The 18,358-nt window shown below is 40.8% G+C and overlaps 1 protein-coding gene across 1 annotated transcript in view; it reads left to right on the top strand.

Annotated features, from left to right (window-relative positions):
* NSD3 (nuclear receptor binding SET domain protein 3) overlaps positions 1 to 18,358 on the top strand; it is a 97,569-nt gene that overhangs the window by 74,479 nt on the left and 4,732 nt on the right. The window contains exons 15-19 of the mRNA XM_068970893.1: positions 2,844 to 2,990; positions 6,222 to 6,378; positions 11,069 to 11,271; positions 12,285 to 12,397; positions 12,959 to 13,228. Coding sequence (XP_068826994.1) covers positions 2,844 to 2,990; positions 6,222 to 6,378; positions 11,069 to 11,271; positions 12,285 to 12,397; positions 12,959 to 13,228 — 890 coding nt within the window. The remainder of the gene's footprint in view (positions 1 to 2,843; positions 2,991 to 6,221; positions 6,379 to 11,068; positions 11,272 to 12,284; positions 12,398 to 12,958; positions 13,229 to 18,358) is intronic.

The following is an 18,358-nucleotide window of genomic DNA, read 5'->3' on the forward strand; positions in this document are numbered from 1 at the left end:
TGAAGCGACTTAGCAGCAGCCCATATTGAAAAAGAAGTTTGGGATCGTGTTTTCTTTTTTAAATAATTTTTTATTGGAGTATAGTTGCTTTACCACGTTGTGTCAGTTTCTGCTGTACAGCAAAGTGAATCAGCTCTGTATTTACATATATCCTAACCCTTTGTTTGGATTTCCTTCCCATTTAGGTCACCACAGAGCACCGAGTAGAGTTCCCTGTGCTGTACAGGAGGTTGTCATTAGTTATCTACTTTAGACATAGTGGTTGTATTTTGTTTTGTTTTAGAAGACAGTTCTTTCCATTTGGTGAAAGTACTATAAAATATTTTTAATAGAATTTAGCTAGTATGATAGATCTTGAGTTGTTTTACTTTTGTAACTCTCATTAAAAAAAAAAAAAGACCAGAGGAGGTGGACAGTAGAGGATTAAGTAACTGGTAGTCCTTCTTGTAGCAGCCAGCTGAGTCAGTGTACACATTGCTTCGAGCTGGCCTGTTTCGCAAGCGTGTGGGGCGGCCGCCGTCAGAAATGCTGGGTAGAGCAGTGAAGGCAGCTGTATCCTGCCCTGAAGGCTGGATGGCACAGGGAGGAGAAGATTGGACGTGTCTCATGCCACCTTGCATTAGCCAGAGAAAATGTCAGTATGTGCCTTGTCCATCTCCCCATTCCTAAGAAAGGAATGCTAGGGTGAAAATACTGAACTAACAACTGAATGACTAGGTTTAGAGACTTTCAAATAGATGAATGTCAGTGATAACATAAAGTCTCTGTTGCTTTGTAAATATTACTTTTACTCACTTTCACTTGGAGTGATGGGGGGGTGTGTGTATGTGTAACTGAGCCAACACTTTATTAATAAATATCAAGTTTAAAACTATCATGTTGGCTTACTCTGGAGTACATTCTGAATCAAGTACCATCAGTAAGTATATCAACCAACATTTTTTTTTTCTCTATTTCATTCAATAATTGGGTGACCTTTAAAGCAGGTATTTTTTTATATAAGTAAGGTAGAAAATGACCCCTTGTCAAGGAACCTAGTTTTAGAGCAAATTCTAACCGTTTTAAGTTTAACTTTCATGCCTTGATTAAAAGCTTGACATAATGGAAACTCCATATTTTAACAACAGGATCACATTTGGATTTTATCAATTTGGCAGTTATTCTGCAAGATTTGCTGTACTGAAATGCCTTTTTAAGAACAAGATTATTTAATTCTCAAATACTCTAACTGCAGCTTTGCACAGTAAACAGAAACTTTCATTTTCTTTTCTAGCATTTTACAGAAAATTTTTCTAAATAGATCAGATGCTAGGATTTGAAAAGGGCTTAAAAGTTCTCCAGAAGTAAATGATACGTGTTCCTTTATCAGTATTTATAGAGGGTCTCCTTTTTTAAGGGGATCTAATTGTAATAAATCCACACTTATTAAAAGGGATACTTCAGTCCTTTATGTTTTGGCATTAGGAAACTTAGCTTGTGTTGCAGTTGTTTCTCTCTCTGCACAGAGGATTTTTGTCTTAGTTCTTGGTTATTGGTTGTTTAAAATCATTAAGCTAATTCTTAAAGCCTGAAATATCTGGAAATGTTTTTGGAAATGCTTCAGCGTTTTGAGGAACAACCCACCTCCCCTGCCCCTCATGGTGTCATAAGTGCCATTTCAGTGCAGTAGAGATTGTTCAGCATTCCCTTCCATCTGAAGGGTGCTGTAAAATAAAAAGTTACTTAACATTCTAAGTTGTTCTTCCCTATTTAAAAGCCACTGTACCACTTTTCTCTATTAAATGTATAAAATTCATTCAACATTATATAACCTTTATTCAAAGATTCTTCTGTATTACCAATTAGCAATTTCAAGTTCCATTCACATGAGAGATACTTCCTGAATCTGTCTCAGTGTCGAGCAGCACCAAATGAAGATAACATCCACCAAAAATAATGGTCATCCCTTTAGAAACAAAACTCTTCCCTCTTCTCAAAAAGATCTCTGTGAAGCTGTTGTCGTGATTTGTACTGTAAAGTCTTAGATTGTTATAAACTGACCAGTAACCACAAACAGAAAGTTTCCCTGGTCTTGCAGGTCCCTTGGCTACAGGATGGACTTAACTCTGGGCAGGAGGAGGAGGGAGGGAGGAGAGGTGTGTGCTACTGGTGGGTTAGAGCAGATGGTGTTTTCCTCCAATAGGACAGCTGTATTAGTGGATTGAAAGGACGTTTTTATAAACCCTTAAGTTGGTTATTATCCTAGCAGGACAAAATTTTAAAGATTTGCAATACCTCATTGAAGTTCAGCAACTTACAGCGTCTTTAAAATCATGTATCATACTGATAAAAGGAAAGCGTCGTTGTCTGGCTGAGAAAGCTGGAAATTGAGGGTATCTAAACATCTTAGCAGAGAGGAAAGGAGGCCCGATTCTGCCATTCAGTGCTGCTTGACGTATTGAAGGTGACCAGGGTCTCTACTGTGTCATGTAGACAGTGCTTATTTCTACTATTAAATGATATGTCATTTTATTCTTTGGGTTGTCATCATAGTCCTTCTAAACACTGAGGAACATAGCTCTGTTTTCCAGAGGGGGTTTTCAGAACGACATCAAACACAGTTTAATCCTCGAGTTTGAGTTTTTTTCCTGGGTGTGTAGATTTCTGTGTAGAGATAAGGCATTGAGTAGCCTAAACTCCCTTTACTAACTGTAGAAAGCTTTTTCTGTCAGATCTTTCTTTTTCTTCATATTCTTTTTCCCCCACCTTGAAGCACAGCTACATAGTAGGTGTTGGTTTATTTTTCCTCATGGAATCATGGGTAGTTTCATTGCAGCTCACATCTTTCTGTTTGTCTCGTATAGGGCTGATAGTGCAGGACCATTCAGACCCCATGTTCAGTTCCTATGCCTATAAGTCCCACTACCTACTGAACGAATCAAATCGTGCAGAGTTGATGAAATTACCTATGATTCCTTCTTCGTCAGCTTCCAAAAAGAAATGTGAGAAAGGTAATAATCAAAATAGTTTATCTCTTACTTTTATTTTTGCATTTCCTATTTTTTTCTCTTTAAATGAAGGGGGAAAATGTATGCCTGTCAAGCACCATCTGTTGCTTTCAGTAAATTCTACCTTGGTGGCTGTGACTGTCTTCATATGGCTGCAAAATTATTAAAAAGGGCTTAAAATAATTCTGCTATTACAAATTTTTACTTACACTTCTTGAATAAATTTTCGCACATTCCATATATCTGTAGTTATTAAAATTGAAAGACTAGGATTCTGCTTAATATAGAAATGTATTCTGAGACCTCTTTCTCTTTTGCCTGAGCTACCATTCATGTTAGAATAGAACAGACAGGATGTAATTTGTTACTAACTTTCAACTAAATAACAAGATAGGTTATTAAACAGAAGGGAACAAAGATAACTGACACTTAAAATTTTGATTCTGGAATACATTCTGTCGTTTTGTTTCTTAAATGTTTGCTATGAAAACTAATTGCCCTTCTCTCAGGAGACATTGGTGGGCAGCTGGGAGAATGCACAAATACTGGAGCTTAAAAGGCAGCCCAGCGGAACTGAAGAATAGCTTATGGATAATTTATCCACAGAGAACAAAGAGCTAAATGTATATATTTATATTCTCCCAGTTATCTGTGGAAGAAAAATCTTGTGTTTTGCCTTACAGAGCCTACATATAATACAGCAGGGGTGGGGGGTGGGGAGTAGTTTAACAGTAATGAATTATTGGGGGAGTTATTATTCTAGAGGGTAAAATAAATAACCTAGAAGGTGAAGGCCTTTTCCTGTATACATTTCCATTATGATCTGGGGCCAGGCTCAGAATCTTTAAAGAAAATTTAATTCATTTTTTTTTCTTTCTTTGTGTTGCCTGCTGCTGATGTATGTTTGCTGTTTGTCAGACATCTGAAGTAGCGACCCATGACTAAAGGGAAGTATCACTAAGCAAGTTGGTTAGAACCCATGGAGAAGGAGGTTGAGAGACTATTGACTTTTTGTCTGTTTTCCATTGAAGTCACAATATGGCATCTTACTGGTGGTACCACCTGTTTCCAAAAAAAAGATGGACACGGGTCTGACTAATTCCATAGTGCAGTAAAATTAGACTACCCAAGGCATTTTAGGAAATGCCTGATTTCCCTGCTGGCGCCTTTATAAAATTAGACAAATTTAATTGTTGCTTACTTTGTGTTCAGTACTCGGTATTGGCCTTGACATGAATTGAAATTATTTTGAGCCCTCTGTTTGCTTAGCTTGAACCGTTATCTTTCTTCTCTCGCACCCTAAAGCAGTTTTCTTGCATAGCACCAAGGTGGAGTGTTCATATTTTTATTTTTCTATTTCCCTGTGTATTTTTGTCAAAAAATCGTGATGATTTTCACTGATGATTCAGGGTCTGTATTTCCTCTGAAATAAGACTTAAAATTCAGGACTATTCCATAATGTTAAAAAATGGCCAGCCTGACTTTTCCACATCAACCCAAATAATCACATGTCCTCAAAGCTATTTGCAAAGACCACTCTCCCTACTGGTCATTTCTTTCTGATGGAAAAATGAACTATTTCATTTTACTTTAAACTTACAAAAGAATTCCCTACCTAAGCTGAGACCACTCAGGCAGCTAATCTCTAGGTTGGAGAATTGAAACAATTAATCCACATTAAGATCTGCAGATGAAGGGGAAATCCAAATGATGGAAGTAAAAGCTTTTAAGCAGAGGAAATATAGTAATTTAATTCATCATTGATTGTACATGGATTTTCTTTTTGTTTTTATGTTAATTAGTTAGAAGTTTGAAAGTCTACAGGAAGACAAGATTTTCTGGAAAATTGATAGCAAGTGCTCAAAAGGTTGGAGCATATGATTTGATAAAGTTGTATAGTGGGCTCTTAACCTTTTGCTTATAAGACTTTAAATCTCAGTACACTTATGGGTTATAGACTTGGTTTTCTAATGGAAAAATGATTTTTTTTACAGTAAATGTCTTTATTATATTTCATCTTCAGTGATTAACATTCTTCCCTGTCACTTGTTGAAATACCTAATCTCCCCTCAAATTTCTTTAATTTTTAGCATTTAAAAATAATATTGTTTCATTTGCTGCACCTGTTTTTGTCTTAATACAGAGATCATTTTGTGTTTTTAAAAGGAGAGGATTTTGCTAGGCTACTTAAAGAGATCTCCTTGTATGTGATACTTGATTCTACCTGATACTTCTTTCATGCTATAAAGCAGTGGTTCTCAATATGATGTCAGAAAATATTACAAACAAAATTTTGAACTATGTTTAATATTTCAGAAAGTCTAACAGAATCAGCCATTTGTGCAAAATACAGTTGCATGAGTTTCTCTGTATTTGGCTAATTTTAACAATTTAATATGATAAGACTAGTTTTGTTACTGGGATCTGAAGCTCCAATTGGCTATTAGATATTTCTGTAGTTAATTAAAACATAAAAAATAATTGTGGCTTTTAAAATTTGTTTTGTTTTGTTTTGTGTTGGTGGGTTTTTTGGTTGATAAAATATTTGAAAACATGAGTCCATGGGAAAGGGAAAGGGGACCCTTGGTGATGAAAAAGTTGTAAACCACTGCTATATAGCCTGTTTGACTTTCTTTGTCTTTCCTGAAAAGGTAATGATAATGTAATCACAAATTCAAGATCTTTTTGCTTTTTTGTATGCTTACAAGTGAAGAAAAAAGTAGTGGTCAGCCTATTGGCTATTTTCATTCTCGCTAATATTGTTATAAAGGGATTTAGTTAGCTGTGCCACTGGATTAAAATACAAAGATGACCATTGTTTACTTTCTTAGCTTTCAAGGAGAAAGAAAGAGTACATATTTTTCTGAAAATCTGTTCTCACATCTACTCAAGGCTAAAGATTTTATGCATCTATTTGTCATATGTTAAGAGTCTTAACCCACGGCTAATCCAGTGCCTCATGTAGTCCTCATTTCAGAGGGGTGAAGAGTCATATTTTTCCTACTCACAGTTCCTCACACGCTCTGAGTTTCTGGCCACTGAAGCCCTCCCTAGGAAGGACTGAAGTAGCTAAGTCTGTTTATTATCTTGTATTTTAATCCATCACTACAATATAACTCAATCCCTTTGTTAATTTCTCTCAATCTGAATCACATTTAATGCACTGAAAAGATAACTTTCTTGTCTCTCTCTTTCCTCTCTTCTTAGTTATTAAGACTGTTTTTTTGTTTCAAGGTGGACGACTGCTCTGCTGCGAGTCGTGTCCAGCCTCCTTCCACCCGGAGTGCCTGAGCATAGAGACGCCCGAAGGCTGCTGGAACTGCAATGATTGCAAAGCTGGCAAGAAGCTGCATTACAAGCAGATTGTTTGGGCCAAATTGGGAAATTACAGGCAAGTTTTTCCAAGGACAAAGAGGAAGTATTCAATCACTGTTGAGTAGTTCACAGTCTGTACAAGCGTGGCCAGGAAACAGGTACAATACACAGCACAGCCACTTCCTCAGAAAAAGAAAGAAAACATTTTTAGTCTGGGCTTTCAGAAGACTGGGAAGGCTAGTGGTTGTTAGATTCCCCTTCCACCACCTTTTTTTTTTTGGTTGATTGACTTTTGTTTTTACGTTCTGAAAGTTATTTTATCCTAATGAACTATGGTACTAATAGGATTTAGAATAAAAGGTCTCATATGGATAGTGAGGAAGACCTTTTTTTTTTTGCATTCTAATTAGATTTATGTTCATTTCTGGTTTCTAATGAAGTTAACAGTTTATATTCTGGCCAAAATAACTCTTTCTGACCCTAAATCTGTTTTATTATAGTTCTAGTTAGAAGCTCTAAACTATGTGCAAAGAGGGAGCTTTTTAGAATTTAGAGAGAGAGATTATTTCATTAGGAGCCTTTAGTTCTTAAGGGAATGAGGCAAGAAGTATGCATGGTTGCCATTATTTTATTAAATCTTTCTCCTCTGAAGAAGCCTATTTTTAACAAATCTTCACACAAAAGGATAGTGATATGTTTTTCAAATTTTACATTCTACATTTTGAGGTGTTTATTATTTTACTAAGAAAATGGATACTATTCAAAAGAACACAGTAAAGTTCTGCTTTTCAATTAGAATCCTAAATATGTTTCTGTAGAATTTCAAACATGCTGTAATTTTTTAAAACAAGGGTTCTGTCATTTTCTGTTTTAAATATGCTGCTTGCTTACCTATTTAACCTTAAAAACTTCATTTTTAGCTGAGATAAGGGGCATTGAGAAGCTCCCCTCCAACCAATTTTTTTAACAAATGACAGGAAACTTCCATGTTCTTTTTTTAAAAAAATGGACAGTTTGACTATATAAATAATTTTCCACTTTACAGCAAAAGATATAAAGTTTTAAAAGGCAAATATCAAACCAGGTGAACTCTTCTACTCTCAGTAAGAAAAGAAAAATACCTTCCTGAAGGAAAAAGGAACAGAGAAAGAGCCAGTTTGCAGAAGAAGAGCAAATGGAAAATAAACATGTGAAAAGTGCCCTGCCTCACTAAAAATGTACATGAAAAAAACAAAGTTTATTTTCAGTTAACAGGCTGGCAGAGATTTAAGAATACTAATTCTGCAGCTCAGGTGGGCCTGGAGAGACAAGGGCTCCTGTACAAGAAAGGCGTCATGTGACAGTACTGAACTGTACGCCCCTGGACCCAGCACTTCCCCTCAAGGAATGCATCTAAGGAAAGACACTGGACAGACGGGCAGAAATGCCCTTATAGGGGTGTTCACTGCAGTATTGTTTCTGAGGGCAAAAGGGATCCAGATGGCCAGTCAGTAGATTTGTCAAGTCCATATTGCAGGGTGCCTAGAAGGCAAAAGAAGGGTAATGCTCATGGTAACTGGAGAAGGCAATGGCAACCCACTCCAGTACTCTTGCCTGGAAAATCACATGGATGGAGGAGCCTGGTAGGCTGCAGTCCATGGGGTCGCAAAGAGTCTGACATGACTGAGCTACTTCACTTTCACTTTTCACTTTCATGCTTTGGAGGAGGAAATGGCAACCCACTGCAGTATTCTTGCCTGGAGAATCCCAGGGACAGAGGAGCCTGGTGGGCTGCTGTCTGTGGGGTCGCACAGAGTTGGACACGACTGAAGCGACTTAGCAGCAGCAGCAGCAGCTCATGGTAACATGGGAAACGGCCACAGTGTCCAGTTACCTTCAGGAAGCATGTTAAATAGCACACAGATTATCTCTCCGTATATGTATACAACTTGTAAAAACTGGAGATCTCGATATAATATGTTTGTATTATTACCTGGAAAACATCTGTTAATAGTCTGAGGCATGAGATTATAAGGAGGAAGCGTGTTCAGCTTTTCTGCTACACATTTCTGCATTGTTTTAATTTTTAAAAGAAACTACATTGTTTTTTTGTGTGTATAAAGCTACATTTAATAATTTTAAAGGTATGTCCTTTTTTAATTGAAGTGTAGTTATAGTGTTGTGCTAATTTCTGCTGTTACATCAGACTGACTCAGTTACATACATACATACCTTCTTCTTTATATTCTTTTATGGCTTATCGCAGGGGATTAGATATAGTTTCCTGTGCTCTACAGGAGGACCTTGTTGTTTATCCATTCCCTACGTAATAGTTTGCATCTGTTAACCCCAGACTCCCAGTTCTTCCCTCTCCCTCCATCCGCTTGGCAACCACAAGTCTGGATTTCTCCGTGAGTCTGTTTCTGTTTTGTAGATAAGTTCATGTGTGCCCTGTTTTAGATTCCACATAGGGGTGATAGTGCGTGTACTGGTTTTCCTCTTTCTGGCTCCCTTCACTTAGTACGATAGTCTCCAGACGCACCCATGTCACCTCGAGTGGCGTTCTTCGTTCTTGTTCATGGCTGAGTCGCGCTCATTGTGTAGGTACACCACATCCTCTTCACTCGCTCATCTGCAGCGGGCAGTTAGGTGGTTTCCCTGTCTTGGCTGTTGTAAGTACTACTGCTATGAACATAGGGATGCACGTGTCTTCTTGAATCATGGTTTTGTCCAAGTATGTGTCCAGCAGTGGGATTGCTGGCTCATATTGTAGTTCTGTTTTTAGTTTTCTGAGCACCCTCCATACTATTCTCCATAGTGACCATACCAATTTACATTCCCAGCAACAGTGTAGGAGGGTTCCCTTTGCCTCACACCCCCACCAGCATTTGTTATTTGCAGACTTTTTAATGATGGTGATTCTGACTGGCACACAGTGCTTTTATAATTAAAAATATATATATTTTCCAGGAGAGGATAGGTACAGGTTTGACGAATAATAGATAAGATATTCCCGGATAAGAAATATCAGAAATAGTAAGAAGGCTTTGTTGTTGTTTAGTCACTAAGTTGTCTCTGACTCTTTTGCAACACTATGCACTGTAGCCTGCCAGGCTTCTCTGTCCGTGGGATTTCCCAGGCAAGAATACTGGAGTCAGTTGCCATTTTCCTCTCCAGGATTGTCTCCTGTATCAACCCCTCGTCTCCTGTGTCAACCCCTCATCTCCTGCACTGACAGGCGGATTCTTTACCACGGAGCCACCAGGGAAGCCCCAAGGTCTTCAGATAAATTTCAGAATGTTTCCTTTTTAAAACTTTCTTTTGCCTTTAAAAAAATATAATTGACGTTATGTTAGTTTCAGGTATAAACTATGATGACTTGACATGTGTATACATTGCAAAACAGTCACCACAATAAATCTAGTTAACATCCATCACCATATATAGTTAAAGTTAGGCCCAAAGCAGAGCTTCCATTCACAGGCCAGTGACATTTTATCTGCCTGACTTTATATCCATGGACTAATTCGTAATGTATTTTTTCCAATCAGACCTCTCTGGGCCCCATGAGACTGTTTCTTTTCAATGACTAGTTATTCTGATGTGAGACTTCCTGGGGGAGACGTGGGCCTGGAACAAGGCTGACAGAAATCACACTCCTGTCTGTCTGAGCTAGTGTGTGTGGTTACCACTTGCACCCCACATGTGGCCTTAACACGAATCAGAAATACAACCACTGACTGCCCAGCCTGCCTTGAGAGGAACCAAATACTGATCACACAGAATAGTGTTGTTTTTAACAATTTGAACACAGGCTTCTACCCACGTTTTAATTAACCCATAGGTGAACATGGGGTGCTTTTAGGTGAAGCATGTTCATCATTTATCTTCCCAATAATGTCATTCATTGTTCATTAAATAAATGGTTTTATGGGCATGTATAAAATGAGTGAAAAAAATTAAGTTTGTGTGCATCTGCCGTTGGTATCAACGATCTCAGGTACTGCAGGGACTTCCCCCTTCAGTTCCTGACTTGCCCAGTTGCAGGAAGTCTTCCAGTGCACCTCGCAGGTGGATCCCCCAGGGATCGCTGTGAACCAGTCATCACGTGAAGCATGATTTTTTCAGGCCTGTCCCAAATCCCAAGTCTATTATGATCTAAGATGAATTAGATTCTGAAATACACACTGAAACAAGCGTAGTACATTTGACCAGAAAATACTTTATCCTGGTTGATTAGAGAGTCAGAAAATGCCAATTTGAATGGGAGCAGCCATTCTCCCATCAGTTTATTCTGATTAGCATCAGTTTATTCTCAAATGATTCCCTTGACTGCCAGGAATAAAATTCTGTAGCTTGAAAGACAATCTTGGAATTAAGAATGTCACATTTGGAGAAAAACGTGACTTTTCCAGGACTGAAATCTGGTTTGGAATATTTTATTGGCCAATTCTAATTCTTGTTATATTGTAGGTTCACTGTTAACCTTACTAGTATGCTTTATTCTTATGATATATATACTTTTATAAATATAAAATATTAATATTTAAGGAAGAAATCAGATTGGGTGTTTAGGGCCTAGTTGTTTAGTCTGTGCTCACCATTTCATGCATTAATTTGTTCATCAGTATGTTGTTAAATGACATGCGGTTTGGGCAGGATTAAAGATAAGCGAGGTGTTCTGTGTCCTTAGATTTGCAATGAGAATTACAAAGTACAAAACCTGTGTCTTTCGGCTCCCGCAGCCATGTAAAGCATAGTGCAACTCTCCATCCTCCCGCTTTCAGATGGTGGCCGGCCGAGATCTGCAACCCCCGGTCTGTGCCACTGAACATCCAGGGCCTCAAGCATGACCTGGGCGACTTCCCCGTGTTCTTCTTCGGCTCTCACGACTACTACTGGGTCCACCAGGGCAGAGTGTTCCCTTATGTCGAAGGAGACAAAAGCTTTGCCGATGGACAGACCAGTATTAACAAGACCTTCAAAAAAGGTACGTCTGACGACTTTCACCGTAGCTCAGAACTGACGCTCCTGTTGATCTCTCCGCACTCCTCACTCAGAGGACACGTGGTGTTAGGGAGTTTCACCAGGTGTTATGACCCGGCGTCCATAGTTTCCAGTCATGTTAGAACCACCTCACAATCCAGTCATTTAGGAAAAACTCGTTCAGTGGAGTAGACTGTGCTGTGTGTGTGAAAGAAGCTTCCTCAGTGATCTTACTACAGACATAGAGATTTTTCTGGGAACGCCGAGTCTCCTTAATTAAGTGAAGGACCTTTGCCACAGAAGAGTAGTCAACACTTCCCATGACGAGCCTTACAGCTGTTTTATGTAAAATTTTTTGCTGTCTAATTTTGTTAAACTTTTTTTTTGCTGTGTATTGAGGTAAGTCCGATCTGCAAACAATGTTGTGATGGTTTCAGGTGAATAGCAAAGGGACTCGGCCATGCATATCCATGTGTCCATTCTCTCCCAAATTCCCCTCCCATCCGGGCTGCCACATAACCTTGAGCAGAGTTCCCTGAGCTACGCAGTAGGTCCTGGTTGGTTATCCATTTTAAATATAGCTGTGCGTTCTCCATCCCACTCCAGAACTGTCTCCCCACCCCCTGGCAGCCATAAATTCATTCTCTAAGTCTCAACAGCTGTTTTTGCAACAAGTTGACGGGAAGTTTAGCTTTCTGGGGAAGAGTGAAGTGAATTTAAATCTGGTACAAGGTAAAAGCTGCTGTCAGCTTCCTGTGGAAACCCCTGACCATTGAAGGGGGCCTCTTTTCCAAGGTGGCAGCTTGCACAGAGCAGTGTTCAGCTGCAGATGAATTATATCCCATTTCAGTGTTACTTTATCCTGGTGATAAATGGTTACTTCCAGGACATAATTTTTAAAAGAAAACCTCAGGTCCCATTCGGTGCATGGGGAAGGCAGGGTAATAACAACTCTTCTAGTGGTTTTTGTTTATTTGGTGTGGGGTGTTTATATGCTTTGTCTGGTCTTATTGGCAGCATTGGAAGAAGCTGCAAAACGTTTCCAAGAATTGAAAGCACAAAGAGAAAGTAAAGAAGCACTGGAGATTGAAAAAAACTCAAGAAAACCCCCTCCATACAAACACATTAAAGTGAGTCTTCACCCACAAAAACGCTGGTATTTGACAGATAAGCTGAAACTGCTCTCTTAGTAGTTAGAAGGCCCCAACTGACTTGTAAAAACTTTATGCTGATCACGGCTCAGTCTGTGCAGAACAACCTGACAGCTTCTGCCGGATCATCCACTGGGAGCCGAGGCTGCTGCGCTGGGAGGGCGGGGGCTTTGACGACTGAGCCCCTCATACTGAGGAGCAACATGTTTGATGGGGATTTCTGTGCTTGCTCCTCAGCCTGTCCTGTAACCAGCAAGAATATAGGGATTTAGCCCCTTTCTTCCAGAGAGCCCAGAGCTGTTTCAACTTTATGAAATTGTCATCAACTGGTAGGAGGGGAAAGACACAGGATAAATGAGGACTTGTATCAGGTTTTGGTATTTTTGTCAACTTAAGAGAGACAGCTGTTAATCTCAGCTTACTCAACTGGGGAAATCCTTTATCAGGGTCACTCCACAGGCAGTAGCGGGGCCAGGCGGGCCTGAGTGTCTCCGACCTCCTGTTCAGATTCCTCCCTCCCACTTGTGATTTTGTTGCCAGGCCAACAAAGTGATAGGAAAGGTACAGATCCAGGTGGCAGACCTGTCGGAGATTCCCCGCTGCAACTGCAAGCCAGCCGATGAGAACCCATGTGGCTTGGAGTCCGAGTGCCTGAACCGAATGCTGCAGTATGAGTGTCACCCCCAGGTGTGCCCAGCGGGGGAGCGCTGTCAGAACCAGTGCTTCACAAAGAGGCTCTACCCGGACGCGGAGGTCATCAGGACCGAGCGGAGGGGCTGGGGCCTCAGGACCAAGAGGAGCATCAAGAAGGTAGCACGGGGCGGGGCAGCAGTGGGGCAGACCGGGACCCGTGCCTCTCAGAGCGTGTCAGTAAGGATTTAGTACACAGGGATTCATCCCACAATTCTGAAACTTCTCAGGTTGAGAGTTTGGTACTTCTGGAGCAAGTAAGAAATGGTTAGAAGAGCAGATGATAAAGAATCTGCCTGCAGTGCGACCCGGGTTTGATCCCTGGGTTGGGAAGATCCCCTGGAGACCAGAATGGCTACCCACTCCAGTATTCTTGCCTGGAGAATCCCATGGACAGAGGAGCCTGGCACGCTGCAGTCCATGGGGTCCCAAAGAATCAGACATGACTGAGTGACTTTCACTTTTCCTGTGATCAGTCATAAGAAGGAGAAAGGACATTGGTCATTCTATCTGAAATATTTTTTACTTGTTAAGCAAACTAGATTTAACATAGGTAAAAGGAAAAACAGTGACGTTAAGAACATACTGGACAGAAACTAGCAACCCCAGGACTTTGCTCTAACATCGTAATTAGCCATGAAGCCCCAGTCAAGTCACTTAACCCAGGGGTCTCCAGCCTCTGGGATCTAATGCCCGATGATCTGAGGTGAAACTGATGTGATAATAATAGAAATAAAGTGCACAGTGAAATGTAATGCACTTAAATCATCCCGAAATCATCCCCCCTCTCCCTCATCCATGGAAAAATTGTCTTCCATGAAACCAGTCCCTGGTGCCAAAAAGGATGAGGACTGCTGACTTAACCTCTCTGAGCCTCAGTTCCTCCATCTCTAAAATGGATATAATAAACCCTGCCCTGCATGTGTAAGAGTTGTGGCTAGTCTCAAATTAGATCTTATATACAGAGCAGCTAGAAAAAGTTGAGATCTTTAATACTTATAAATTATCTTCATTCTTATACTTTGAGGTAATTCTTCAAAGCAGTCTGTTTGTTTAACACAGGAAATGTGTGCCCATTATGGAAAATATTTTAATCCAAATAACTCAATTGAAAATCACCAATAAATCCTACTATTCACACAGTGGCTCTCAACCTTTAGAGACCCTGAGAATCTTCCAGGGTCCTTGTTAAAATGAGTGTCAACTGAAATATTGGTGACAGGGCTAAATAACCTGTTTTTTAAAAAGTTCGTCTCCTCCACCTACTCCCCCCCACCATCACCTGGTGATGTGTAGAACTTGGAGCCATGTTCTCTGAGAGAAGATGGGCCTAGTAGGAATTTAAAATTACTCTTGGCATTTTTCTGCCTTAAAAAAAAAAAATCACCTTTATAATGAAAAGCTGTATAACATAGAGACTCGAACAATGCAAAAAAGATAATAAAGAATGAAATTCCTCAATTCTTGCCTTCCTCACCAGAGAAGACCATTGTTCTTAAGTTGGTGTGTTGCCTGTTAGAACTTTTTCTGTGCAGTTAATACACACAAACGGAGAGAGGGCAATAAAAGGAGACCATGACAGTCCAGGCTGTGTGGCCTAACCGGGGTTGTCATTGAGCAGGAAAGAAGTGGTTGGACTTCTGACATTTTGAAGGTAGCACCTGCAGCATTCGCCAGTGCAGCAGGTGTGTGGATTGGGTTGCTTGGTCAAAGGCCATCTGCATTTAAAGTGTCATCATACAGGGACTTCCCTGGTGGTCCAGTGGTTAAGAATCTGCCTTGCAGTACAGGGGACACAGGTTCGATCCCTGGTCTGGGAACTAGGATTCCTCATGCTACGGAGCAACTAAGCCCCTGCCACCACTGCTGAGCCCACCGCCCCAGCTAGAGTCTGTGTACCGCAACAAAAGCTCCCCCGTGACGCAACGAAGATTGCCATGCCACGACTAAGACCCGACACGGTCAAATAAATATTTTTTTAAATGTCACCACATAATGCACATTTTGATACCACTTTAATGCCCTGCACATCACTTGCGGGTTTTTACTTATGGTTTCAGGGGAGTTTGTGGAGCCGTCCTGAAATCTACCCAGTTTAATATGTTGACACCTTTTAACAGTAGTTATATTTATTCTAAACCATGTTCTAAGTTACTAAATTAATTATATAATCAAGAGAGAAGAAAATAGTCAGGATTATTCTGCCCTTTAGCACCTGAGGAATTGCTAGTGGAAGACGGTTGGTTGGTCATTTACAAAAGAGCCTGAACATACACAGTCCCTGAACAGCATAGTCAAAAAGACTGTAGCAATGTGGAGAAGGCTTGGGTACACTCAGAGACAGGAGCCCAATGGAAGACTGAATGTACACCATCAGTCCACTTCTTTTCACACATAACAGATTCCTAAAAACGTGTGCCAGAGTTAAACAAGGGACTTCCTGTTATGAAGTGGTTTCTTTCTTAGAAATTAAAAACGTGTGCGTGCTAAGTCACTTCAGTCGTAGCCGACTCTTTGTGACCCTATGGACCGTAGCCCGCTAGGCTCCTTTGTCCATGGGCTTCTCCAGGTACCAGTACTGGAGTGTGTTGTCATGCCCTTCTCCCCCAGGGGATCTTCCCAACGCAGGGATCTAACCCACATCTCCCACGGCTCCTGCACTGCAGGCAGATTCTTTACCACTGAGCCACTGGGGAAGCCCTAAAAAAAATTATATTAAATACTAAATTAAACTGTCTTTTTGCTGTTGCCTTTAAGGATAGATTTCTAGCATTTTAAAATTTACTTACTTATTTATTTTTGGCCATGCCTCATGGCATGGGAGATCTTAGTTTCCTGACCAGGGATCAAACCTGCGCCTCCTTCATTGGTAGCGTGGAGTCCTAACCACTGGACCGCCAGAGGAGTTCCAGATTTCTGCCTTTTTTAAAGTGCTTTATTTTGTTATTTTTAACCACAATTGAATTCACAGTTAATGGTTTTAAGTCCAGTAAGCAACTCTTCAAGGCTAAAGATCTGTCACTTTTTAGATGCCTAAAACATTTCTTATACAAAATAACTAGACAGATTTATTCACTATATTTATTCACAACCATATTGAGTTGACAAGACTTAACATGCCTCGTTTGATATCAGCACTTTGACTTTTCAGGATTCACCAGTTTTCATAGAATAGTAAATAGAAACCATAACACATGGTTTCAGACCTTTAAAAGCCACAGAACCATTTCTTCAAACGAAACCTTGACTTGAATCTCAAGTGTGTCAGACAAGTAAGGTGGAGCTGATTGGGTCTGAATTCCCCTTTATTCGGTCTTCAGTACAGAAAACTCGCCATAAAATAAAGTGACAGTAGGTGGCAGTGCAGCCAAGATGGTGATGAGATCTACCTGGGAAGGCGGTGAGACCGGGGACAGGGGCAAGATGTTTTCAGCAGCCAAGGTCCAAGTCCGGACTGTGTGGAGGGAAAGCCATTCAGGGCCGACCGCGCACAGTACGTGTCCTTGCAGAGCTGTCCTGTTTCGGCGTCGCAGGCAGAGGGGAAACGCAGCTCCCTGTCGGAGCCTGTCCCGTCGGTTACAGTGGGGGAGAGAAGCCCCCAGAAGCGCGTTTGTGTGCTGACCAGGTCCAGCCAAGAAGAGCTGTAGCTGCTTGAAGCAGACGGGCCCTCGCCCACGTCCCCTGTGGCCAGCTGGCTGGCCGGCCGCCCAGACTGACCCACCATCTCCCTTCTCTCATACTGAAGTCACAGTCTTGTCTTTTTATTGGTGGGAAAAAGCTAAGTATCCATATGTAAGGACATTGGCTTATGCTCTTAATGACTCATCAGAATCAGAAAAGACACTACAGCGCTTCTCTTTAGATGACTGAGGCTCTCGATTCTGTGATACTGAGCACTGAGCGGTGAGCGTGGCTGGTGAGAACTTGGGTTGGGGGCTGGGGGAGGAACACGGGTCTGGTAAAAACAATAGCAAATACATATTAATTTACCCTCTGAAGACATTTCTCTGCCTCGGAAATGTGTTTTTAACACCAAGAAATCCTGTAGTTAATGTTGTTGCCCTAGGTTGAATCAGCCAAGTCTTCGAGGTGAAAGGGTGATTCATGATTATGCATTTATAAACATGAGAGGTTGAATGTATGGTATTTACGCTTATTTTAAAAAGGAGCTTATTACTACACACCTGTTAGAACAGCAGAATGAAAAACAGTGACTATCCCATGGGCTTCCCTGGTAGCTCACCTGGTAACGAATCTACCTGCAATTCAGCAGACCCTGGTTCGATCCCTGGGTGGGGAAGATCCCCTGGAGAAGGGAGTAGCAACCCACTCCAGTATTCTTTCCTGGAGAATCCCATGGACAGAGGAGCCTGGTGGGCTTCAGTCCACGGGGTCACAAAGAGTCAGACACGACTGAGCGCACACATACCACATGCTGACGAGGACGTGGGGAAGCCAGCTCTCTCATACATGGGGAGTGTGTGGTGGGAACTCAAAATGATCCAGCCACTCTGGGAAATAGTTTGGCAGTTTTCTAAAAAATTTAACATATGCTCACCATATGACCCAGCATTTATCCCAGAGAAAGGAAAACCTTTGTCTACATAAAAACTTTATCAAAATATTCACAGCAGCTTTATTTGGTAATAAAAGCTTTATTTGTTACTCAGCAGTAATGAAACAATAAACTATTGATACCCACAACAGCTTGGCTAGATCTCAAGGGAATTAGGCTTAGTTTTTCTTTAAAAAGCCAATCTCTAAAGGCTACATATTGTGATTCCTTTTATAGCGCACTCTCAAAATGACAAAACTATAGGGTTGGGTAAGGTCCTAGTGTTTAGCCCTGGAAACTATATTCAATATCCTGTGATAAACCATAATGGAGAAGGATATAAAAAAAAGAGTCTGTGTATGTATAACCGAATCAGTCTGCAGCACGTCAGAAATTAACACAACGTTGTAAGTCAACTATACTTCCGTAAAATACAATTAAGAAAAAAACTATAGAGTTGGAGAACAGATGAGGGACGGAGGATGGGCATGGTTATGAAGGAGCGGTTCGGGGCCTCTGTGTTGACAGGACAGATCTGTATATTGACTGTGGTGGCGGCTGCCTGACTGCCCACCTGGTAGAACTCCCAGAAATGCACGCATGTACACAAACAACACACAGGCACACAAACCAGTGCTTGTGAAATTGTAGGAATCTTGGACCAGGGTCAGTTTCCTGGTCTGTCTTTGTATCGT

The sequence above is a fragment of the Capricornis sumatraensis genome, chromosome 4 (assembly GCF_032405125.1).
Source record: "Capricornis sumatraensis isolate serow.1 chromosome 4, serow.2, whole genome shotgun sequence".
Lineage (NCBI taxonomy): Eukaryota > Metazoa > Chordata > Mammalia > Artiodactyla > Bovidae > Capricornis > Capricornis sumatraensis.